Source organism: Beta vulgaris, chromosome 8 (genome assembly GCF_026745355.1).
Source record: "Beta vulgaris subsp. vulgaris cultivar EL10 chromosome 8, EL10.2, whole genome shotgun sequence".
In the NCBI taxonomy this organism is placed as follows: Eukaryota; Viridiplantae; Streptophyta; class Magnoliopsida; order Caryophyllales; family Amaranthaceae; genus Beta; species Beta vulgaris.
Genome location: NC_079209.1, coordinates 20,945,153 through 20,970,960, shown reverse-complemented (window position 1 = coordinate 20,970,960; position 25,808 = coordinate 20,945,153). Strand labels below are relative to the sequence as shown.

The window sequence follows — 25,808 nt, the reverse complement described above, 5'->3', positions numbered from 1 at the left end:
TGCTCACTGGAAATATTGCGTTTCTTCGAATTTCGTTATTGTTTGCTGCCGTTTCAGCAGTTGCGGGCATCCTTGGCTCCCGACGAGGCGGTGACTTCACGACTTTCACGGCAGGAGTAAAGGTTAGTTGACAGAGAGACGAGAGAGGTTGAGATTGTGAGAGACGAGAGAGATTGAGAGAATGAGGAGAATGAGGGGGTTGAGAGAATTTCTGATGAAGAAGAACGCCGTTGTGAGAGAGGAGAGAGAGAATGAGATTATTGTGAGAGACGAGCGAGAGAGATTGAGACAAATAAACCCTAGTCACTTCTTTTAAGCCCAATGCGCTTTTTTCAAAATAAAAAAAAGCTCATGAAAGGCTGTGCTTGTCTCAAAAAACGCAGAACGGTCTGCGTTTGACTAAAAAACGCAGCCCTTCTCTTTACAGTAGGGCTGCGTGTTTTAGTCAAGCGCATCCCTTCTTGTAAAGAGCTGCGCTTTTCTATAAAAACGCAGCCCTACAATAAAAAAGGGGTGCGATTTATTTAAAAGCGCAGCCCTACTGTATAGAAGGGCTACGTAATGAAGAAAGCGCATCCCTTCCTTTTTTTTTTTTTCCTACGGTTTAGTGCTATTATAATAAAGTATTATATTAATAAATGAATTTTTTTTCTTATTCGTGGCATAACCCGGGTCTAATAACTAGTTTGATCTTATAATTGGATTTATGATGAGAAAATCACTAATTATGAGAATTATATTGGCCTTAATAACAAAAGGAAAATATTGGGAACAATGTCAAGCTACAGTAGTTTGCTCACCAGTCAGATCTCAATCTGACTTCACTAAAATTTCATTCTCTGCTTTTCTGTGTCTCGCTGCATTTCCTGGTGAATTACCCAACAAACCAAATCTCATTTTCTGCACAATCTTCTTCGCATTTCTGCAAACACAACAATGGATTCTTTAAGAAGACAAGCCAGCAAATTCCGAGATCAAGTTGCAAAGCAGCAACAGGTAACATAAAAAAAGCATGTATATGAATTGTTTTAAAAATATAATAATGCCCTACTTGATAAAACGTGCCTTATACTTGTTGAATACTCCAGCAATTCATGGTTATAGATTTGATTATATGGGTTTTATTCGAATGATTTATCTTAGATAATTTGCTACTGATTGTTTTTTTTTGTTTATAACATACGGGTGTTAAAGGAATGAATTTTTTGTTGAATTATACGGAAAAAAGATGAAGGTTTTAGGTAATGTTTATTACCGGGGTTTCTTAAATGTTAAATTTCAAGGCAGTTTCGTAAGTTTGTTGTGCAATTTATGAAAGCCTTGTGTTGTTACTTCCCATCAATTAGAATGACACTGATTTTTTTTTTCTGGATGGAATCTGCGCAAATTAGTTCAGGGGACTTGGAGTTGATGTTGTTTGATAGGTGGAGATTGTACACAAACCACAGCACATCTGTTACTATTTTATCGAAAATGATATTAGATTCGAGGTTATCATTGTATACACATGTGGGCATTCTTTGTTGTATTTGGTATTTTAATTTCTGGCAATTGGTAGATGGTGGGCTCGTGTCTACCATTAGAATAGTAGACAAGGGCCAAAACACAGCCCGAAAAACATAAAACGCGTGAAACTAATGTACATCAACCGAAGAACACATGTGAAACTAATGTACATCAACTGTTCTCCAATGGACATCGATCGCGACGATTCTCCTTTGTTAACCTTTATCTTTATGTTTATTAGTTTGTTTATTGCAGATATTTCTTTGTTCATTTTCCCACATTGGGTTGTTCATTAGATATTTCCTCTTATGCTCATCTTTTTTTTTTTGTTGTTCATTGCTGATTCAGATGTTCATTGGGTCTCGTGTGTTGTTCTTTTGTTCTACTTTCATCTTCATGTTGCTTAGTTTGTTCATTGAGAATGTTGTTTTGTAAATTTTGTTCATTGTATTATAATGCGAAATGATGCCGTATGCAATGGTGCGCACCATTTAGATGGTAAACTCGTGTCTCCCATCTAATTTGCGAATTTCTGGGCCTCAGGAACAAAATTTAGGTGAGGATTCTTGTTAATGCAATTTTATTTGACCTAACACAAAAATTAGCAAATTTTGCTGAGTAGCTGAAGCCTGAATACTGTTTGTGGGGAAGGAGAGTATAGTATTGGGAGTTTCAGCTCTCTTCCTTGCAAACATTTATACATGATTACTTATGGCTGGTTTCCGGAGTTAAAAATTTGAGCTTCACGTGGTCACGTTAAGGACATATATTTATTTTGTTTCACCAACTCGTAAATGCTATTTACGAGGACAGGATTTGATCATCTCCATGGAATGTTTTCTCTGCATTCACTAGATCAGACACAGATCAACAAATGATAGCGTGCTCTTCTAAATTGTTGCCCTAGTGGAGCTTCCCTTGGTCACTTTCCCTGCTTCTGATGGAGACTTTGAGTTGTGGAAATCAAGATATACTATATAATTGACCTTTTTATTTACTGTTTACTGCATGTGATACTCTGAATCATGCATGTGATTCGTTGAATTGTGCCACTACATTTTTTATGCTCAACTAGTCAAGAATTTGTCTGTTTTGTGATTTTTTTTCTTGTGTATCTTCTTTAGTACTTAAACAACAAAGTAAATTTCTGTCATTCTGAATTTTTCAGGCTGTCATAAAGCACATCAGTGGACCTGGTTATGAAAGCTCTGATGCAATGGTTATTGATGAAGTGGAGTTGCAAAGGCATCTACAACTAGACAAGCTGTACAAATCTACTCGATCAGGAAGGGTAAAGTAGCCTAAGCTTATTTCCGTCTTTTCATGTCTATTTATGACTTTATGTTCTGTTCTATAGTTACTACACTTCTAGTTTTCAGTTACTGATACTTTGTGATTGATATGAAATCGGAAAAATTGACAGCAATAATCCAACTATTATTGTTATGCTATTAATAATCACAATAAAAAGTTGACACATGTCACGCATTGTATACTTGCTAAACCTGTTCTTTTTGGTCACAGGAGTATTTTAGGAAGACACTCCCAATAGTTGAGATTATTTTGAAATAACTCATTGTTGGGATTATAAATAGCGAAACGCTAATACTTCTGATTATTGCTGTCTATTTTTCTTATGAAATTTGATTTACGTAAGTCATTTGTACTCTTGAATTTTGTTTGTGGCCAAAGTCTAAGGCTGGAGCCTCTTCTGAGCTAGCATAATGATAGCGTTGAGGCTGTGCTACAAAGGAAAGTATAAGTAGCCTTTTTTGGTTCTATCTTCTTTTATTTTTTTCTGAAGGGAGAATACCAAATGCTAAGAAATAATTATTGTAAATGTGGTAAATTAGATGCAAAGAAGTCAAGTTTTTCCAATGTGCCCTTTGGGGATGCCCATAAGTTCGCACCTTCATTCTTTAACTGGTTAAGTTGAAATCTGAGGAGGACTTTGGGGGACCCTATTTCACATGGCTCTCAGATTGTGTTGTTGTATTATCCTTTTCTTAAAGGTCTTCAACCGAGAAAGTAGGGTCAAGCAGAATTAATTATCTGCTGAATTGGAGATTAGGCTATAGATTAAAGGTACAAAAAGCAATTCCAATCAACACTCAAGAAAGATTAGTAACCAGATAGTAATTGCATTGATCAAATCAGTGAGACCTAATCAATTACAACTCTCATCCATCGAGAGAGCTGAGTACTCTCCCAAGGATCCACTTCTCTGTCTAGATTTTTGCTTACCTCATACACATCCCCTGGCTCCTTATCTATACCCCTAAAAAGAGCATAACTAACTGCCATAACAAACTATTGACAACATCTTCTTTTCTCTCTATTTTTGATTAAAACTAATTACAATAAGCAGATATTTAGCTGTAATGATAAAAAGACTCAGTTGCCCTTCCTGTTTCTTTTAGAATAAGTGTATCTGAGAGGAGGTGTGGTACTCTGCTGTGTTGCATTACCCACCACCCAAAGAGCCACCTTGTCCCCAAGGTGGAAAGATGGGAACAAATGGAGCAGGTCTTCATAGTTTTTCCACGTAGTATCAAATTCTGGTAGGTCCTGCCATTGTATCAGAACTTCAAGGCCACGTGATTCAGCTTGTAACACCATGAGCCACATGTTGTGAACAAACAACAACTTTTAATTGGGATATGTGGAAGACATTGTAAATCGTGGCAGTGGGGGGAAGATGGAGCTTGTAGGCCACGTGTCCAATCTTATGAATAATCTTATATGGTCCATTATACCGAGGGGAAAGTTTGGCATTGACCCTCTTAGCCAAAGAAGTCTGTCTTGGTTGGAGTTTGAGGTACACCTTATCTCCTACATGAAACTCCAACCATAGTTCGAAAATGCAGTTTCGGTCACGATCATCGTAACGGTCACAGTGATGCGGGAATGGAGATGATGCAGTTGTTGTACCGCCAAATATCGGCTTAAACCATGAAATATCCCTAGAACCCGCCTAAGATGCGGTTTTTTTACACCTTACGATGCGGGTAATATCGTAGATTTGAAAACCTTTACACCACAGGCGATACGATACGATGCGGCCTTGTTTTGACACCATGACTCCAACTCTTTCCTCTTGCTATCTTCTTGTTGCTTCATCGAGCCCTAGGCATGTGAGCTTTTAAGTGATCAGGTATTGCATCCCTTTCAAACAAGGATTCCTCCAAAGAGGCCACTGCAATGTTGCCTTGTGTGTACCTGAGAAGGTGAGAGGGAGCTCTGCCGTATAAAGCTTTGAATGGATTGTAGTTGGTGGAGGTAGGAGTTGTATTAGATTCAGCCAGGGTAGCCATTGAACCCAAGAAGTAGGTTTCGCTTGAATAAAGTACCTCACAGGCATTTGTTCACCACTTCCGTTTGCCCATTAGATTGTGGGTGATGAGAAGTACTTCTTTGCACGGCTGTGCCTTGCAGCTTGAAGAGTTCTTTCCAAACTAGGCTCATAAAGATTCTGTCCCTGTTTGTGACTATGGTGGCTGGAAACCATGAAGTCTAACCATCTACTTGAAAAAATCATGGCCACTGAGTGTGCAGTAAATGGGTGCTTGAGGTCCACAAATTGTCCATACTTAGTCAGTTTGTTCACAACCACTAAGATGGTGTCAAACCCTTGAGACTTGGGAAGACCCTCTATGACATCCATAGAGATATCCTCCCATACCTAGAAGGTATGGGGAGTGGTTGTAGCAACCCAGCTTGGTTGCAAGGTGAGGTACTTCTGCTGTTGGCAGATTGCACAAGATCTCACATAGGAAGAGATGGTTTTCCTCATGCCCACCCAATACCACTCTTGAGCAATCCACTGGTAGGTCTTAAATTCTCCAGAGTGGCCTCCTATTGGTGAATCATGGTAGTCACTCAATAGAGTAGCAATAACAGGTCATTGTTTTAGAATGACCAACCTCCCCTTACACTTGAGAATATCAGTATACCCAAGTGTTACTTGCTTGCCTTCTGCCAAGTCACTTTTCAGCTGAGAAATGAAGGAGTCTTGCTGTAATTCCTTACACAAGTCATCGCACAAAATGGAACAAGAAGTGGTGAGTAGGGGTGTAAGTTATTTGGTTAAAAACCGAAAACCAAACCAAACCAAACCGAATTAGTAATTTGGTTTGGTTTTTTTTGAAATTCGGTTTGGTTTGGATTCAAAAAAAATATTTTTTCGGTTTTTCGGTTTGGATTGGTTTTGGTTTTGGAAAACCGAAAAAACCGAATTATTGTCTATTATTTTTTTGTGTTTTTTTTTAATATTAATTACGAAAATACAAAAATATTGTCACTTAAAATACAAATTATCAGAAAGTTTGGTTTAAATTCGGTTTAGTTTTTATCTTGGTTTGATTTAATTTCATTTCGGTTTGGTTTGGATTTTGGAATATGAAAAAAATTGGTTTGTTTTGGTTTGGATTTTGAAAGATGAAAAAATCCGGTTTGGTTTGGCTTTTTGTTTCATATTTTGGTTTGGTTTGGTTTGGATTGAGTCGAATTTCGGTTTGGATTTGGTTTGGAAATTTCAAAACCGAATTTATTTCGGTTTGGTTTGGTTTTGACCTAAAACCAAACCAAAAACCGAACTTACACCCCTAGTGGTGAGAGCAGTAAGCTCCTTAGTGTTGGCAAACTCCCTTGATAGGGAATCTCCTAGTGTGTTGTTGGCTCCAAATCTATAACATATAGCAAAATCGAACCCCATAAGCTTGCTTACCCATCTTTGGTATTCTGAACCTCTCTTTGCTCAAAGTAAGAACTTCAAACTCTGGTTAGTCTTCACCAAGAATCTCCTCCCTAACAAATAATGTCTCCACTTTAGCACTGCTAGGACAATGGCCATCAATTCTTTTTCGTAAATAGATTTCATCCTTGCTCTACTCCCTAACACTTTACTGAAAAATGCTATTGTCCCCCTGAGTTAACAATTCCCCAACACCACACCCTAATGCGTCTGTCTCAACAATGAAAGGAAGGGAAAAGTCTGGCATTTTCAGTATTGGGGCTGGAGTCATGGCTATTTTGAGAGTTTCAAAGGCTGTAGTAACAAGTGACCACCCATAATTGTCCTTTTTCAACTGTTCAGTGAGGGGAAGGCTATCTGAGCATAACCCTTGATGAATATTCTCTAGTACCCAGTGAGCCCTAGGAAGCTCCGGAGCTCTTTCAGATTTTGAGGCACTCAATCTTGTAATGCCAGTCTGCCACCCCCTTATCAGATATGAAATGGCCTAGGTAAGCCACTTCTTACTTCCCAAACTCACACTTCTTGCCATTAGCATACAATTGTTGTTGCTTCAACACCTCCAATACAACTTGTACATGGGTGATGTGCTGCTCTTTTGTTTTGCTGTAAATTAATATATCAAAAAACCCAATACAAATTACAAACTTCCTCAAAAATGGTTTAAATACCTCATTCATCAGGCCTGAAAACTTTATTCAAAGCCCTATAGTCCACACAAAATCTCCATGATCCATCCTTCTTCTTCACTAAGAGTACAAGAAAGGAATGGGAGGGCTGAATGATCCTTACTGCCATCATATCCCCAAACAATCTTTCCACCTCTTCTTTTAGGGTAATCTATATGGCCTAACACTCACTAAATCTGTCCCTTCTTTGAGAATTATGGTGTGTTTCCTGCTTCTTACAGGTGGCAATCATCTCAAAGACTTGTTTGTACAGCCCAATAAATTCCATAACTCCCTCTAACAGGTTACACTCTAGAAGTACCTTTTTTCTCCTTCCTTAAGGTCCCAATCATGGCTTTCATGGATATTCTCCCTAACCCTAACCCTAACCCTAACCCTAACCCTAACCCTAACCCTAACCTTAACCCTAACCCTAACCCTAACCCTAACCTTAACCCTAACCCTAACCCCAACCCTAATGCTGGGTCTCTTTGTAAGGTGAAAGCAGTTCCTCCTATGTGGAACCTTAGAGTTTGAGTTTTCCAGTTTGTGGTCATAGTCCCTAACTTTTCTAGCCACTCTATTCTCAAGATCAAATATGAGTTTCCTATGGGGAAATTCTCCTTAATAGTCAGCCCTTGAATTTTTAAAAGCACTCCTACACACTCCCTCATCGCTTGCATAGCTCCTTTGTTTCTAAAGATAAAAGTGCTAGTTCGGGTTAGTGGTATTCCCAACTTTTCTACCGCTTGGGTGGAGATGAAGTTGTGAGTGGCCCCTAGGTCCACTATCACCACCACCTCTTGACCATGTATAGATCCAACATTTTCAGAGTTTTTGGGCGTGTTAAACCCATAATTGAGTTAAATGAAATTTCAGGTTGTATCGAGGCATGGAACTCATCGTGATACTCACCCGGAATCTGTTCTTCTTCATCTCGATCGTTGGTGCAATACACTCAACTCAATACACTCAACTCCTTCTTCTTACAGCGTGACCTGGCCCCCATTTTTCATCACATTTGAAGCATAAACCCTTTTCCCTCTTCCTCCTCCTGTTCACTCAATCTCTTGATTTCTCTTATGGGTCTACTCGAAAGGAAAGAGGAAACGGATTTTGGCTGTTAATTGAGGCATTACTCAAGGAAGAATTTCGATAAGATTGACTTGGGTTTCTCGAAAAAGTCCGGCTACAACCTCGCTTAAAACTCGTCGGCCCAGGCCCATTTCGCCTTTCCTTGGAGATTTTCTGCTCCTGAGCTTTACATGCTAACTCCATTGCCTGGTCCACATTCCTAGGGCCCAATAAATGGACTTCGGCCTTAACATCTTCCTTGAATCCTTTAATGAATTGTCCCCTAGCTATTTCCTCCGGTATTCCAGCTAACGGATCTATCATTTCTATAAACCTCCACGTATAAACCTTCACCAACCCCTTATGTTCCACCGCCAACCATTTACCATACAAACTTCCGACAGCTGTTGGCCGGAACTCCCTTAATAGGGGGTTTTCATGTCCTCCCATCTCTTGACTGGTTGGCGAGCGCTTTCACACTGATACCACAAGAGCACATCACCCTCCAACACCACCACTGAAGCCTCCATACACTCCTCCGACAGTCTATAAAACTTAAAGTATTGCTTCGCCCTGAGAATCCACCCATCTGGATTCTCCCCGGTCCGCGCAGAATAAGGGCAAATCCAACTTCTTATGCTTCCAGTGTGACCTCCCACTTCCACCATCGCCAAATCTGCCATATCCATCTCCGATTTGCGATCCCCTTCAAATCAGTGAGACCTAATCAATTACAACTCTCAACCATTTGAGAGGGCTGAGTACTCCTTCAAGGATCCACTCTCTCTCTAGATTTTTGCATACCTCATACAACTCCCTTGGCTCCTTATTTATACCCCTAAAAAGGCATAACTAACTGCCATAACAAACTACTGCATCTTATTTTCATTCTATTTTTAATTAAAACTAATTACAATACGCAAATATTTTGCTGTAATAAGAAAAAGACTCAGTTCCCCTTCAAGTTTCTTCTAGAATAAGTGTATCTGAGAGGAGGTGTGGTACTCTACTGCGTTGCAGATTATATGGCAATTAATCATCTGACGGAATAAATGGTTTATAGGTCTGTGTAAATTTTTTTTTATGTGACCAATATCTCGAAATCATGCTTTTGCAAGCATTTGTGAGCGATTGCTGATGGGTACTTCGCTGAGAAAGTAGTATGGGGAGAGAGAATAACTCTCGGCATGAGTCTAGTTATTGCAGCTCCTCGAACCCACACTTGGCTTTAGCCCGCTTATGATCAACAAAGCATCGGCTCAGCATATGAAACGACAATGCCTCGAAGGGTGTATTGCTCGACCACTAAGCAACAACCATGCAAATTAAAGAATAACTCTCGTGCTAGAATGGTTGGCCTTGCATGGCTCTTACACGGATTGACAACAACTCATGATTCTTGCTATTCATGCTCGAGATCGCTTAGTTCATGCTCGAGGAAGATGAGCATAGCTTGCTCGAAGAAGATACAGTGGCATTATTGAGTTCGAGATTGCTTGGCAATGCTCGTTTCATGCTCGAGATTGCTTGGTTCATGCTCGAGATTGCTTGGCAACGCTTGGTTCATGCTCGAGATCGATCGGTTCATGCTCGAGATCAATTAGTTCATGCTCGAGATCGATCGGTTCATGCTCGAGATTGCTTGGTTCATGCTCAAGATCGCTCGGTTCATGCTCGAGCTCGCTTGGTTCATGCTTGAGGAAGATGAGCATAGTTGAAGAAGATACGGTGGGTTTGATGAGTGCGAAGAATTGGAATTTTTTTGAAAGTTGGCGCTTAAAAGATGAGCTCGACAAACTGCGCAGCTCGAGCAACTTTATACAAACTCACGTAAACTAATGCATGGAAATATGGAATACAAGTCAACATTAATTCAATGCTTGGTTGTCAACTTGTTATTAGGTGCGTGCATTTCAAAAGCCACCAAAGTGAAATACAACTTACAAGCACATGTAATGGTGATTGGCACCTGACCCACTTGTGTATATATACATATTGTATACTTGGTCCATAAGGTTGAAAACTATTTTCGGATATAATAACAATTTGCATATATCCGCTCCACACGCGATTTACAGAGGGTCTTCTATCGCATATTGAGCGTGGGGCTAATGTTTAGGCCCCAAATATGGCGAGCCCAATAACATATTACAAGGCAAAAATACCCTCACTGGGAACTAAGTCTCGCATATTAGTCCATAGCGTTGCTAGGCCCATAATCGCTGAAGGGACGAAAATACCCCTGTTGGGAATACAAATGGCAGTTTCCATCTGGAACAACTCTCGTAAATAGGGAACGTATCCCCTTAATTCAGGTATCTGATCTAATCTCTATCACTTGAGAACTTCTCTCACTACTTTCTCCCTCCACAAAGTTATTCACTGACTTGAGCGTCGGAGGGGCGTTCCCGGGGCACCCTTGGGGTAGGTTTCCTTGTTTTGCAGGATTATACCCGACCAAACGAAGCCTGCTCGAAATGGACGGGGGCACAGCTCGAGACGATTCCCCAAAATATCATATTCTAGTTTTTTACCCGAAACACTAGCTTATTAGATTTGTCGTAAAAGCAAAGGCAAAAGTGACTTCTTGGGTATTGCGTGTAGTCTAGCCTTCTCAAACATGAGATCACAGGTTCAAGCTTTCTTGCAGTCACATGAAATAATGTGTGTGGGTGTGTATGTGTGTTTCAAAGTATTTATCAAAGCTGAATGAGGGTGCCGGCAAGTTAAGAGGTGTCCAGTATTTTAAATTATTGGTATAGATGCTTAGTTTTGCAAAGAATGAGAAGTTTTTAAGGTTTGGTTTTAATTATTACTTGATATTTTATTTTTATTTTTGTGAATTCTTACTTAGTTGTATACCCATTGTGGTCATAAATATTGTAGACATTTGCTTTGTATCTTGGGTTTCTTCACATCACGCCCCAATGAATAGTGCTTTATAGTGTTTTATGTTGCTCTTTAATCTTTGTCCTTGGATTGCTAAATCAGACTGGCACTTGACTTAAAAGGGATTCTCTGTTTTGATTGACATACATCAACGAGAACAAGAAAGAAATAGGTCACATACGCCCTCAAAATGTGTGTGCAGGATTGTTTTTGTATTTGCTACCTTGATTTTATAATTTCTTATTTGTATGGAACATTTACTTGACTTTTTTAATATGACATTTCAGGATTTCCAGAAAGAGATTGTAAAAGCTGCTGAAGTGTTTGCCACTATTGGCTATAGAAAGATTGAAGCAGGTGTGGGATTTTATACATATTTCTAGATCATATATCTGCTGTTGCACTTCTCACTTTAGGACTTAAGGCGATTTATTTTCACATCCTTGGAACCTGGGTTTTGATAAATTATCTTGTTCTATTGAGTCAATGCACTGGAATATTCCACCCTTCACTCAAGACTATAGTTGTTTTTGGTAGATTAAGAGAATTAATTCCATAATCCAAACAACTACACCATAGTCTATCAAATACAGTCAACCTGTGGAACTGCAGAGGAATCAGTATAACTCTCTTCTAGGAAAGGTCGGCAAGGCTACTCTTCATTTGCAGCAGAACCTTACATCTAGCTGGGAACTACTCATTGAACTATGATTATCCTTTCCTTATCATGACAAGTCTATAATTTTACTGAAAACTTGACAATACCTTGTAGTCAGAGTAGGGACAGTTTCTGTAGAACACTTGCTATACACTTTACCTTCATCCTGAGTTTTCCTACTACACTTCAAAGCAATATGAGATTCAAGCTGCTAAGACTATATTGTTTTTGCATAGGTTCAACCATAGAAATTACATGACTTATGCTTCTATCTGTTTTTCGATTTTTATTACGAACACATTCATAAAATTATGAATGTGTGATATGCTAGACCAATAAAATATTTCTTTAAGTATCAAAACATATCGTTATGCTAACAACATAAATATTGGACCATTCCAAATTGTAGAATTAATAATATCGGACCATTCTCGCTCTTTATAGAGTAATAAAGTCATTGGCTTAGTTTCCTGTTTGAAAAAAAAAATGATTGGCTTACAAATTTTGACATAATTGTCTTCTGTTAACGTTTAAATTTGTTTTCTCCGAATTTTAAAAATGAGTTGGATTGGTCTACAATAAGAATAAATATTTAACCTACATTCTTCATCATAATATTTGAATAAATGTTGACCATTCTGGGTTTGGGGTTGTCGGCGATAGTTGGGGAGAACTTTTATGGTGACAGTGCTGTGAGTTTGTGTATGGTGTTCCTCGGAGGCTGTGGTGGTTAGTGTGGGACAGGCTGTCAACCATGGACCATGATAATGATGGCTGGCTATGCAATTTAACATAGGGAAAGGGGGGGCGGGAGCTAGATGGTAGTGTTGGTGATAGGGTTACATGTGAAATCCTGAAGTCTTATGCATTATATAGTTACACATATCTAGGATGGGAAAACTATCAAATGAAAAACTATTATGAGGTGTAGGCATATTTTTATTGCCTATACGGGATGAGCGCGGATTTGACTACCTTATTGTGTAGAGTTTTTAGTTTTGAAATTCATCTTGTAAAAGAAGTCGCCAACAAGTTTTTAAAGTAAGATATTAATTGGATGTTTGAGAAACCACATGGACAATTTTAGGGGGTTATCCAATGTAGTTTTCCTTGTCATGACTTCATATTTGGTCAATAAACTATAAGATTGATTTCGGGGGTGAGGGTACGAATATGGTCATGAATCAAATTCGCTCATTGTTGGCCTCTATTTAATACGATTCATGAATCTAGTTTTATGCAAATAATGAACCAATCAATTGATTTCAACACCCTAAAAAGATTATTCTAGACCGGTTCATTAAACACATGAAATTCTTGTTTTTTTAGGCGACTTTTTTTTACCGAGCAATCAAATTACTAGATCCTAAATCAATTGTCCAAATTATTTGATTAGGTTTTAGAACATTTATTTAGATCTTGTAATTAGCAATACGAAACATGTGCATTGATGAAAGCAATAAACATTTAAGCATGCATATGAATGTAATATTGAATATAAGAAAAAAGAGAGATTGAGTTAGAATATAGAAAGAAGCATGAATTCTTTGATGATCTACATCATGAAAAGTAGATTGTTAAATAAGAAATAAATTGAATAACGAGCCACAGGAGGAGCAATCTTTAAGCTTGAATGAAGATTTTGATGGAAATTGAAAGAGTTTGAATATGTGTTTGAAGTATTTGGAGGAGTATTATAGAGTGATTTTCGTAATGTGGAAGCGTAGGAAAGCGTGTGTAGATCCGTCCCGGAACCGAATGGAACAAGGTATATATATAAGGAAAATTAGAAAAACGGGATACGATCTGATTTGTGCGACGCACAAGCAAGATGCGCGACACGCACAACTGATGTGCGGCATGCATCATGATGCGCCACACGCACCGTCATTTGCGCGTCTGAGATTTGCTAACTACCTCGAGGTTTAGTGGTATCTTGGTGCGCGGGACGCATTAGGCCTCGCGTCAACCACAAATCTCACCTGGTTTATTTGTTATCCGAAATTAAAAAGGTTCAAAATTCTCTTATCTTAAGGATGAAAAGACGATTTTCATAATATCTTTATTTTTAGAAAATAAAGATTAAATTTTGATTTAATTATCAAGAGTAATTGATTGGAATTTTTGAAAATGGGCTTTAAAAATACAATTAATATCATGAATAACTAATTAAAATTGGGCTAGGAATAAATAAATAGACTCATCATTCTTATAACAATTTTTGGCCTTTCTCTTTGAATTGCTTTTCTTATCAATTAGGACGACGATATGTGTCATCATCGTTACTGTTATGGGGATGCACGATTATGTATTTACACAAGGGTGTTTTATTACTAAGAACTTTTGGGTATCTTAGCACAAGGATATTATAGTTACATAATTCTACATCTATAACATAGTTTGAAAATGCGATTTTGGTCACGATTGCGGTAATGATCATGGTGATGTGGGAACAAGGATGATGCGGTTGTCGTATCGCCATTTATCGGCTCAGATTATGAGATATCCCCACCTGAAACATGGTTTTTTACACCTTTATGATGTGGGTAGTATTGTGATGTAGATTTAAAAAGCTTTACAGCATGGGCGACACTATACGATGCGGCCTTGTTTTGACACCATGATCCGTAATTTTGACAAATACGAATGTGACCATCTTTATGAGCGCAGCTGGTGCTATACATGCATACATAGTTGCATACTTGCATACACTCTTCACATGTTCACAGATTCTAAAGTCTTTTCCAATGTTAGGTACTAAGCTGTCTGAGGAGTGTTGCAAATATGGAGCTGAGAATACTGAAGATAACATTTTGGCTAAGGCTGCATCAATTTACGGTGATGCTCGTAATCATGTGGAGAAAGAGCAGGAAGATTTGAATAAATTGCTACTATCTCAGGTAGCTTTACTTATTGTTGTCTGTACACTTGGCGCTGCTAGAGTCGATTGTCTTCTCTTCTACTTTAGTGAATGTAGTTCTTTTTGATGATGAAAGGGCCGAAAGGCTTCGTAAATTTCAATGTTTTGACCCTTTTTATATTCTTTATATCCCTCATAAGTTGTAAATACATGTTTCCAGGCTGTTGTCTTTGGTCTTTTGCTGTCTGGCTCTGTATATTGATTCCATTGTACCTATATGGAATCCTTGGGCTATCTGTGAGCACATTCAGGTCCAATGTTACCATTATACTCTGGGAGGCTTGTTGTTCAAGTTCCCCTCCCTTCACTTCAGATTTTAAGCCCTTCATCAAATATATGGGAATCATTGACGATTTTCACATTAATATAGTATAATAGGGCTGGAAAAATTATGCTTTTTCTGTAATAGAAAATAACTAACTGTTCAGATCTGTAAGAATTACGTCCTCCGTCCTTGCTTCTGTCAAAATTTCCTTTTCTAGATGTACTTTTTCAAATTTCTGTTGTGAGCATTTAAAAGCATCTAAAATGCACACTGAATGGTTATTGGGTAAAAGCACAAAAAGTAGTGGGACTGTGGGAGACATAATAAGTGAGGGTTCTGTTTTCTATTCTGTTCCCTATAGTGCCGACCTGTCGGGTACTGCTGCATGTCCTAGTGTCAGATGCAACAATGCTCATAAGTTCAAAACTATATACAGGTCCAGGGCCATGGTATTTATGTTACAATGCATACATATATTTTAGGCTGGCTTGTTAGCTCTTATTATAGTTGTGTTTGCGAGCCCATTCGTAAGCCTATATCACATGGTTTTCTCATCTCTTGCCCTCTTTTCTTTCTTTTTTCTTGTTGAATATGTGGTGCAAGAATAAGTCATGAAAACGAAGTGTGATGCAAGGATTTCTTATTCGATCAGACTATTGAGTGACACAGGTACATAAGATGAAATGCAGTGTTGAAGTAAAATCGAAGATAATAATGGAGGATGGACGGATTACTTTTGTTTGTTAGAAATTTTAAACACTAGATACTAGATAGCAAGGGTGGGAATAATGGCTTATGTTGGATAGCAAGTTGTAACATATGTGAAATTATCTAATTGTCTGAAGTCTTTTCTGTTTAGTCTATCTCAAGTTTGCCTCCAATTAAGATGACATTTAAAATTATGGGACAGAGTATGAATCTGTGTTCCAGGGAATCAAAACTCTCCCGTTCCGTTACAGAACGGCCGTTCTGTAACGGATTTTGGATTTGCCGTTCCGCGAAATCCCGTTACGGAACGCCATAATAAAATTCACATACTTCTCGCCGCGTTGTCCGTTCCGTAACGCGAACTCGCCGCGTTAGAACGCTTTTATCCCCGTTACATCCCTTTTTTTTCAAACATTGGCCAAATTCTTTCTATGATTTGATTATATAGTTGATGAAACATGATATTCTATTAGATTTGATTATATTATGTTGTAATAATGCTTCATAAACTAAAAAAAATGCAAATAAAGTTGAAACATAGTTATGTGAATTTTTTTAAAAAATTCACGCCGCATCGGCCGCGAAACGTTCTATTTGCCCGTTACAAGCCGTTCCCGCGACAACGTGACCGTTCCCGCGAACGCGACCGCGACCGCGTTTCTTTTCCCTGCTGTGTTCACAGGAAAGGAGTATATCGATTTTACCCCCGCATACATGAGGCCTCAGCCTAGCGCTGCTGGTACGTATGAATGATACAATCATAATGGCCTGGGATGGTCTGGCCACAGAGGCTCCTGAATGTCCAGGTCCAGGTCCAGGTCCAGTCTCTGATGGTCGCGGAATAGTTCAGGAGAGTGGAGACTTCCCTGAACCAGAACTGAACTAGTGCCAGGCTCGAATTGCGGCCAATTCGTGGTAAAAAAGAAGGTTTCATTGGAACAATTATCTATTTCAGAATATCTCCTCTTTATTAAATAAGAGAAAGTGTGGGGAGAAATGACAAGATCAAGTTCGATGGATTCACCCCCTTAAACAAGAAGCTGGAGGGATAATATCAACCACTTCACGTCCATCTGAGGCATCTGTGGTTTAGTACTGGCCTTACTGTAGCTTTTTACCTTGGAATATTGGAACTTAAGTTGGCAAATAGAACTGGTTCCGGTTTGTGGACGTCTGCCCAGAACTTCCTCTTCTAAACTTGAACTGCCCATTTTCGGCTAGTCTGTGCCGGTTCAGGTTTGGGCCATTGACCAGAAGGCCCAATTTTGGGCTTTTCATGGGATTGTTCAGGATGAGCTAAGACTGAACTTGGCTCAGTGCCTCCTTTAAATTGAATGCATACAGACATATACCATGTCTGTTTGCTTCATATAATTAGACCCAGTAGCTAATCTTGACGAGCATGATTCTGAAATCTTTTAGGGGAATCTGTTGTTGGGGCTATAAATAGTAACAATCATTACCATTGCTGTATTCTGGATCAGTTTATTCAGCAATTCAGGGTGATTGGGACTATGTTACTTGGACTCGTATACCATGTCTGCCACGAGTACGTGTCTGACTCGGCTAATCTATGAAAACTTTCAATGATTTTGGCCCAAAATGAAGTGTCCAAGTGTCTGTGTCCATGTAATCCTTGAAAGGCCTTGACAATATCTTAATCAACTTATTTCATATATGTGTCACTTCCAGAAAGCACGCCTTACCCAAGAATTTTAATTGCTTCCAGGCCGTAACCAGTAAAGTGACGTACTGGGTTTTAATGGCTTTAGCTAGCATTTTGTAAGAATCTCAATATTTGCATATATCTATTCATGTGTTTTATCACTTCCATAATCAGCACCTTACATCTCCATGTTTTGCACTTGCCGGCTGATTGTTTCTTTTATTATTATTATGAGCAATTGAGCATGTAGTTCCTTCCAAGCTTTATATGTAAACCTTTTATCCAACGTCTGCTTAGCATTTAAAGTCTACGGTGGAATGGAATGCATATCTTGTGATGTGCTCTGCTCTCTCTAAATTGTAGAGGTTCACCATCATGAGTTTTCTTTCCAGGTATTGGATCCCTTGAGGCAAATGAGTGCTGGTGCTCCTCTTGAGGATGCTCGTCATCTTGCACAACGTTATAGTCGTATGAGACAGGAAGCAGAAACACAGGTATGTGAATATTCCTGCATATGATAGTGGTTTGCTGCTTATTATATATTTATATACTACCAGATTTGCTTAAATATCCTACTTCAGCTACAGTATGATCCCTTTACATGTGCACATTGTCTATAGACCAAAGAGTGAAGTTCGCTTTTACATTCTCTAATTTCTTACTTATATCAAGGTCCTTTATTAGCCATGAGTCGGGAGTAGAATATTTGAAGTGCCAAATTGAGAATTCTTTCATAGTCTGCGTTACTTTCTTGTCATCTCATATTTAAATTGATTTATCATTAAAGCAAAGCAGGCAGCTGAGGTTAATCGAAGGAGGGCACGTGTTAGGGAGGCTCCCACCCATGAAAATTCAGCAAAGTTACAAGCAGTAGAAGCTAAAATGCATGAGCTGAAAGCTAACATGGCAGTTTTAGGCAAAGAAGCATCTGGTGCTTTATCTGCCGTTGAGTCACAGCAGCAAAGACTGACATATCAGAGGCTTGTGGCACTGGTATATTACGCTATGTGTCTATTCTATTCAATAATGCTTAATCACCTTAATGAACGAAGTTGGTTTCTGTAGTTTCTAGTACTTACAAGTCGATTAACCTCTTGAAGGTGGAAGGGGAAAAAAATTACCATCTTAGAGTAGCAACCATTCTGAACGAGGTTGAAGCTGAGGTAAGTCTCTAGTTACTATCTTATAATATCAAACTGTATGCCTCCAGAAGTAATTTATCTGGTGGTCTTTTCTCTGTTTCAGATGGTTTCAGAGAAGCAGCAAAAAGAAGCAGCTCCTCCTGTCCTCTCAATAGAGAACAATTCAGGGAAGAAAATGTACAGCTTAGCTGAAGTATGTGAAATTTTTTATCCTGTTACACATTATTGCTGTTCAAGCTTTTGAATGATCTATTTGCAAGCACTTTTGTGTTCTTTTTCATCTCGCGTTGTCCTTTTTCTGTTTGCCTTCCTGGGGGTTGAGTGCCATTTCAGTCTGTATTAGCGTTGCGTACAAGAATTATGTCTCAGAAACTTGTATTGGCGTTGCATAAATCTTTGAATTAGAGTAACGTGAAGAGTGCAAATTATCCCTCGTTCCTGAAAGCATCATACAGGACTGAGTCCAACTAAAAATCTTCTGGCTCATTGGTGGATGCTGACTATAAATTCTGGAATCTGTTCATATTTTGAACTGGAAAGATTTATTCTAATCCTTTTTTGCTGAATTTTCCCTTGCACTGGATGCAATATGATTCAGACTGAAAATCTGTCCTTCAGCTTTGGCATAGTTCCACTTAAACACCTGCTGCCTGCTGGCTGCTGGTAGTGCTGAAGGTGGTTGTGACAGTAAGGAGGCGAATGGTCCAATACAGGAGACTCTGTATGTGGAAATTTGCTGAAATTTATGGCTTTCTCTACACCCTGATCCTAATGATATTCTATAAGTGGATATAAAAGAGAACATAATGCTCATAAAGTTTGAAAATATCCTTTTGCTGCTTTGTTTACAATTTCAGCCTCTCTATCAAATAGTTTTTCTGCTATATGCTACCCAAAATTGTACAAAAAAAGTACTTTCAACTTTTTTATGGAAAATAAATTGTTATTGCATCTATTACTCTAATATTTTCATTTTTACATTTCTTTTTATAATAAGGATTACATTTTACTAATATATAGGATTGGGTTCTGGTGAGAACAACTTATATGAGAACTCTAAGTAATGATCCATTTTTACTAATAAGTGATCCATTTTGGCTAAAATGTAACCATTTATTCAGTGCGAGACCGATCTTCCAAAATGATCACATTTTTGAGGAAAATGGATTACCATGTAATATCTTAATAAAGAATTATATTTTATCTAAAATGGTTTACTATTCCATTGCTCTCACATTTTCATATGATAAGTGTTTTCACCTTAAAGTTATTCAAAATTTCTTGTGAGAACGCTTCTTCGGGTGAGAAGTGAGAAGAGTTGTGTGACTCTAAGCTGGGAAGTGTTGTGGCTCTTAACGTTTTTTAAAAAATCCAAAAAAATATAAAATTTGTGACTCTACGTTAGAAGTGTTATTAACTCTAAGTGAGAAGTGTTATTAACTCTAAGTGAGAAGTGTTGTGACTCTTGACTCCTCACTTCTCACCAAAGACCCTGTTCTCACTAGGTCTTGACTCTCTCTTGCTCTCTCTATGTGTGTGTGTGTGTGTGTGCGCGCGAGCACGCGTTTGTGTGTGCTTGCGCGTGCGTGATATATAGAAAATGCTTGTGTGTTAGTTTTTTTTTGGAGAACCCTCACTTCTCAACAAGATTACGTTGGCTTTGGTTTGATATCTCTTATGTATAAAACTTCCAGACCCTACCGTGATGGGATTCTTATTGGGTTGGTGGTGGTGGTGGGGACGTTTGGGGATTGGGGTGTGTGTGTCTGTTATCTTGATACTATTTTCTATCTAATATAATCTTGCATGCACAAAAGAGATTTTGGAGGTTATGTGTAAAGCCACTTAGACAAGATGTTTGAAAGTAGATGAATGATGGTAAATTCATGAATCACTGCTATCCAGTTTCTGGTAACAAGGCCTAGCTCCCTGAAACTTTACGTCTTTTAGAAGAATATCTGGAGATTACAGAATAAGGGTCTCGATTTCTATTGCCCAATGCTTAGTGTCTCACCTTCTTTTCATTTTAGTGACAATGAATGTTCTTTGTTTAGGGAAAAGCAGTTTTTCATACAAAATGAATTTTTTTGCCTAATTATGCAAACCTTTAGTTTCTGAATTTATTAATATTCCCGTTAGTTGGCTGGTAGCGTAGGGTGTTGTAGTTCCTGGCAGGCCTTTTTTTTGGTTGATACTGTATGCATTGGACCTTCTGATATAAATTATATGGGATTTTATTATTCTCTTTCAGGCAATCCATCCGTTCTACGCCGAATCTGAGAAAGAGCTGAGTCTTGCAGTTGGCGACTACGTTGTTGTTCGCAAGGTTTTTTCATCTCACCTTGATTCTTGTTATCGTTGATCCTGCACTTGACTTATTTTTAGTGCTTAGTACTCGGTAGTTCTTGAAACGCTATTTCTATTATACCCTGTTATTATGATGAAAGGATGCAAAGCAAAACATCTATTATACGCTGTAAGCGGTACGTAGCACCTAATACGGTCAGGACTTTAGTTTGGTCTCCAATGTACTGAAGTTGAATCACACACCTGTTTTTTGGAGATCTGTCAAAATATGGAAAGAACATGAAAATGGCCTGGGCTACCTGTTGTTGTGGATAGTTTGGACCACTAACAAGCCCAAAGCGGAATCCGCTCCAAAAAGAATGGGCAAATTCTGAAGCTTTGGTGGTTGTTTTCTCTCCTCTTTCCCGATGTGGGACAACCCACTAGTGCACAATCGATGGGGGTTCACATAATTTTCCCTTGAAGAGGTGTTTGCTGTCAGAATTAGATATTAGAAAACCTTGCTGGCATGCTGCTTTATGCAAGTGCTGATAGATTTAAACTTGAAAGACTGTTTTTGCGTGTTGTTTTTGCTCTTTAGTTTAGGTCCCAGGGGTAATCTCATTTTTTCTGTTTAGGTAACTTCATCTGGCTGGTCTGAAGGAGAATGTAAAGGCAAGGCAGGTTGGTTTCCAACAGGTTATGTAGAGAATCGTCAGAGAATTCCGGCAAGGAATACGGCTGCTGATGATTACTAGACATGAATGGTCATATTTCCATCCTTTCTGATTGAGCCCTGCTCTTATTTTTGATAACTCCGAATACAAATCTACGAGACACTAAATTATCACGCTAGCTACTTCACCTTACGAGTGACGAGCTTTAGTTATGTGCCCTGCATTAAGCTGAATGTTTGTATTTGACCGTTTCAGTAGTGCGGAGTACAATTTCTTTGCTTCACGCATATTATGTTTGTTCTTTATATGTATAGAACTCTGAGATTGCATTATCTTGGCAATGGAATGTTAGTATTGTTGAGAAGTGTTGTTTATCTGCGTCTTGAAGATAATTATGTGCGCTTAGCACACACCTGACCTGACCCTGAGGGAGCTATGGGATGAAATCTAACTGATACAGATGATTAACTGTTGCTACTCTGAAGTGTCCCATTCCCCGTATCGGTGCTTAGAAACTTGTTCATATGTATGGGTAATCTGCATTTCGGGGGTTGTTCGAAACAGAACTCTTCACACCACCTGCTGGTGTAGTGAAATCGTCAAGGAGCAGCAAAGCCGAAAGACGCAAAATACATAGATCATCTGTTATTGGAAGGTGGGAATTGGGATTTAATTAAATGAAACTGGGAATAGGTGGAGGAAAGGGAATAACAACCTTACCTACTTTGGTGGAGGTTTGAATATGAGAGTTGGAATTTTGGAACCTAAGTTTTACCAAATGACTTGCTGTTTAGTAAATTTGGCTAAAAATAATCCTTCCACCGTTGTAAAATAAATGAAATACTTGTTATTACCGTTACAAATAAATGAAATGTTGATATATTTGATACATACTTTTCTCTCTCTCTTCATCACATGAGGTTTTTTTTTTTTTTTTTCCCCTCTATCTCTATCTTTTCCTAAATTCTCGTGTTAAGGCTTTATGTTTTATTTAAAACAGAACGGGGAAGTATGAATTTTCACTAATGTGAAGGATGATATGAAGTGAACTATTTAATTTTTTTTTTATCATAAAAGATAATTTGTTCGAAGATCAACCTCTAGCCTATCAAGGTACACAATACAACGCTTAAACAGTCCATAAGACAACAGGCTTAAAGACTCATTGCTACTACAAGTTAATGCCCCAACATATTGTAGGGATGAGGATTCATACCTTGGACAATGACTTGGAATTCAGGGTGGTACTTTATTGAGCTATTGCCTCTCCATCTTGTAGACTATTTTACATGGATATTATGAACTTTACTTTTAGTTGTGCAAAATTATATAAGGATAACACGACCTAATATTCTGATAATACAAGGATAACACAACCTAATATTCTCATAATATTATGATAATATAAGGATAACACTGCCCCATATTAATTTGCACAATTATTTATAACAAATAGTTCAGGCTATATTAGTTTGCGCATATGGAAAAAAATTACTTTATTCTTAGCCAATTTTCTGCCATTTATTGAGTAAAAGGATTTAGTTGTTAGGATACATGAGTAGGGGTGCAAGTTTTTTGGTTAAAAACTGAAGAATCGAATCAAACCAAATCGAATTAATAATTTGGTTTGATTTGTTTTTTCAAAGTTCGGTTTGGTTTGAACTGGAAAATTTTCATTTTTTCGGTTTTTAATTTGGTTAGGTTTTGATTTTCACAAAATCGAAAAAACCATCCCAAATCGAACTTTGCCTATCTTATATGGGGTATGATAATTTAAAAAAGATAAGTTGAGTTTTGGTCAGCCCAACATTTCCCTTCCACTTCCAATTTATCAGCCCTAACAATTAAGAAAATCTTACTTTCCTGTCTCTCCTCCCCAGACGCTTTTTTTTTTGGCAATTCAAAATATTTATTGATAATCAAAGAAAAGGTATTACAAAATAAGGAGTTAAAGCAACATGCTGCCCTAACACCAGCTATACCACAAAACACACATCAAAGAATCCTTTCTAGAGCCCCTAAATCTACAAGAAACTCTAAGAATGATGTCCTTAACAAGAATACTAGGACTCATTAGAGAATTTTTAAAAACTTTACTGTTCCTCTACAACCAAATTGTATAGATACACTCAGTGAATAACATCACATACACCTTATTTTACTTTTTTTTTTTTTTTTACTTCTAGCCTTCTTACTAGCAGTAGCTAATTCCTCCACAACATCTATTTGAGGTTGACAGTTCATAAAACTCAACACCTGCTTCCAAACTTCACTACTGTAAGAACAATTAAAGAACATATACTGAGTAGTTTCCATCTGCTGACCACAAATTTTACATAAAGGGCTAAAGTCCAAATTCCAATGGTTCACCCTGGTTACAGTGTATAATATGTTAAGTAATGAAAGCCAAAGGATGAATTTGTTCTTTGGAGTTATTTATTATTACACACCAACCTTCTATAATCCACCTTTACACAATATCCTTGAAGTTTTTTGTAAGTTTTCTTGATGCTGAAAGATCGTTGAGAACTAATTGTACTCCATCCTCCAACTCTCACCAAAAGATCTCTAGTTGCAATAATTTTACTAAGTATCCAAGAAATGTTACTACTCACAGTAACATCTTGCACATTACTTTTCTTGATGTAGTAGGCATTTACCCACCTAACCCAAAGCTTATCTTGTTTAAAAGCTATATCCCACAATAATTTTAAGATAGCAGCTTTGTTCCAAAGCACCATATCCACCACATTCAAACCACAAACAGTTTTGGGATGTTGAATGTAAGACCAAGCCACAAGAGCCTTCCTAGAATTATCAACAACACTTGTCCAAAGAAATCTTCTACAAATTATTTCCACAACTTTAATCAATTTCTTAGGAAGAGGGAAAATTTGAGCCTAATAATTCTACATACTCCTAAGAATAGACTTCACTAGCTGAATTATGCCAGCATAAGAAAGAAAATGTGTCATCCATCCTTGAACCCTTGCAGTGATCTTGTATATCAGAGGCTACACTGAGAAAAATTAAGCTTCTTAGCTGCTAGAGACACACCAAGATACCTAAAAGGCAGGGAACCAATAGGCGTTTGGATACTATTAGCCAGCTGTGAAGCCACCTCCAGAGTAATGCTAGAGAAGTAAATATAACTCTTTTCATTGCTTGCTTCCAAACCAGAAGCCCTGGAGAAGTTATAAAAAGCTTCCATTATTTTCCCAACTGAACTATGATATGCTCTAGCTAACATGAGCAAATAACCTGCAAACATTAAGTGAGTGAGCTTAAGTCTCTTACACTTAGGATGGTAGTTGAACTTAGGATTACTACTCATCACTCTCAAACACCTAATCAAAGGATACAACGAATCACCTTGTCTCAAACTTTCTTAGCAAGGAAAGGAACAATAGAAATTAAATTAAATTTAATAAGATAGAGTAAGATACAGATTGCACACATACCATCATCCATTTAATAAATTGAAAAGGAAAACCCAACTCCTTCATCATACTCTCCAAAAAAAAAAAAACATTCAACAGAGTCATATGCGTTCCTAATGTCAACTTTAATGACACATCTAGGAGACATATGACTTCTGTTATAACCCCTAATCAACGCAGTATCCAGAAGTATATTATCTACAATATGTTTACCAGGAATAAATCCAGTTTGAGAGCAAGTCACCACCTCAGTAATAACCTGCTGAAGTCTACTAGTTAAGATCTTAACGATCGATTTGAAGACTATAGAACAACAGGCTATAGGTCTGTAATCTTTTGCAAAGATGGCATTGTCCACTCTTGAAACTAAGGTAATAGCAGTGCTATTTACAGGCTTGTGAAAGAATGCAGTATTATACACATCTTTTTTTTTTAATAATGTGCCAATTTTTTTTTAAAGAAAACAACATTGAATCCATCTAAGCTTGGTGCCTTAGTGTCATCAATAGAAGCTAAGGCTTGATCAATCTCTTTTGTTGTTACCTGTTGAGTTAATAACTCAAAGGCCTGTTGAGTCAATCTTGGACCACTTCTGACCATCCTCAGATCAATAGCCTCCAACTTATCAGAACTAGAGCCCAGTAGCTTCACATAAAACTGCTTGATTTCATTTTGAATGTCTTGAGTTTCAGCCAACACTACTCCCTGAGAATTGTGAAGAAATCTTGTTTCTTTTTTTTTTTGGCAATTCAAAGTTGGTATTGATAACCAAAAAAAAGAGGTACAACCAAAAGGAACTACAAGGGCTTAACAAACAAGAAAGGAGACTCCCCCACCTTCTAGGAAGGGTTTGGAGAAACCAATCATAGTCCAGCCCTACACATCATTCAAGCAATAAACTCATACAATAAGCATTTGCCTAAGCACATCATTACATCTACAAGCAACCTTAAATACAATCTGTTTAAAGCTTTGCCTAGGTGACAGACAATCCTTCCCAAAGACAACTTGATTGCGTTGCTGCCATATATGATAAACTGTTTCTACATAGAGCATCAGTAACAGTTGGTTGTGAGGATTCTTTTTATGAGCAGCAGCAGCAAGGGCTTGAACATCTCCTGCTAGTAATCTGGAATGATTAGCCATACCAATCTGA

At 38.0% G+C, this 25,808-nt stretch overlaps 1 protein-coding gene across 1 annotated transcript; it reads left to right on the top strand.

Moving 5' to 3' along the window:
* The first annotated feature begins 751 nt into the window (after positions 1-751).
* LOC104884803 (SH3 domain-containing protein 3) lies at positions 752-21,576 on the top strand. Its single transcript, XM_010669499.4, has 10 exons — positions 752-996; positions 2,675-2,797; positions 11,178-11,247; positions 14,303-14,448; positions 17,500-17,601; positions 17,903-18,100; positions 18,208-18,270; positions 18,353-18,442; positions 20,501-20,575; positions 21,174-21,576. Exons 1-10 carry the CDS (start codon positions 937-939, stop codon positions 21,291-21,293), a joined length of 1,047 nt encoding a protein of 348 aa, XP_010667801.1. The 5' UTR covers positions 752-936; the 3' UTR covers positions 21,294-21,576.
* Positions 21,577-25,808: the final 4,232 nt, after the last annotated feature.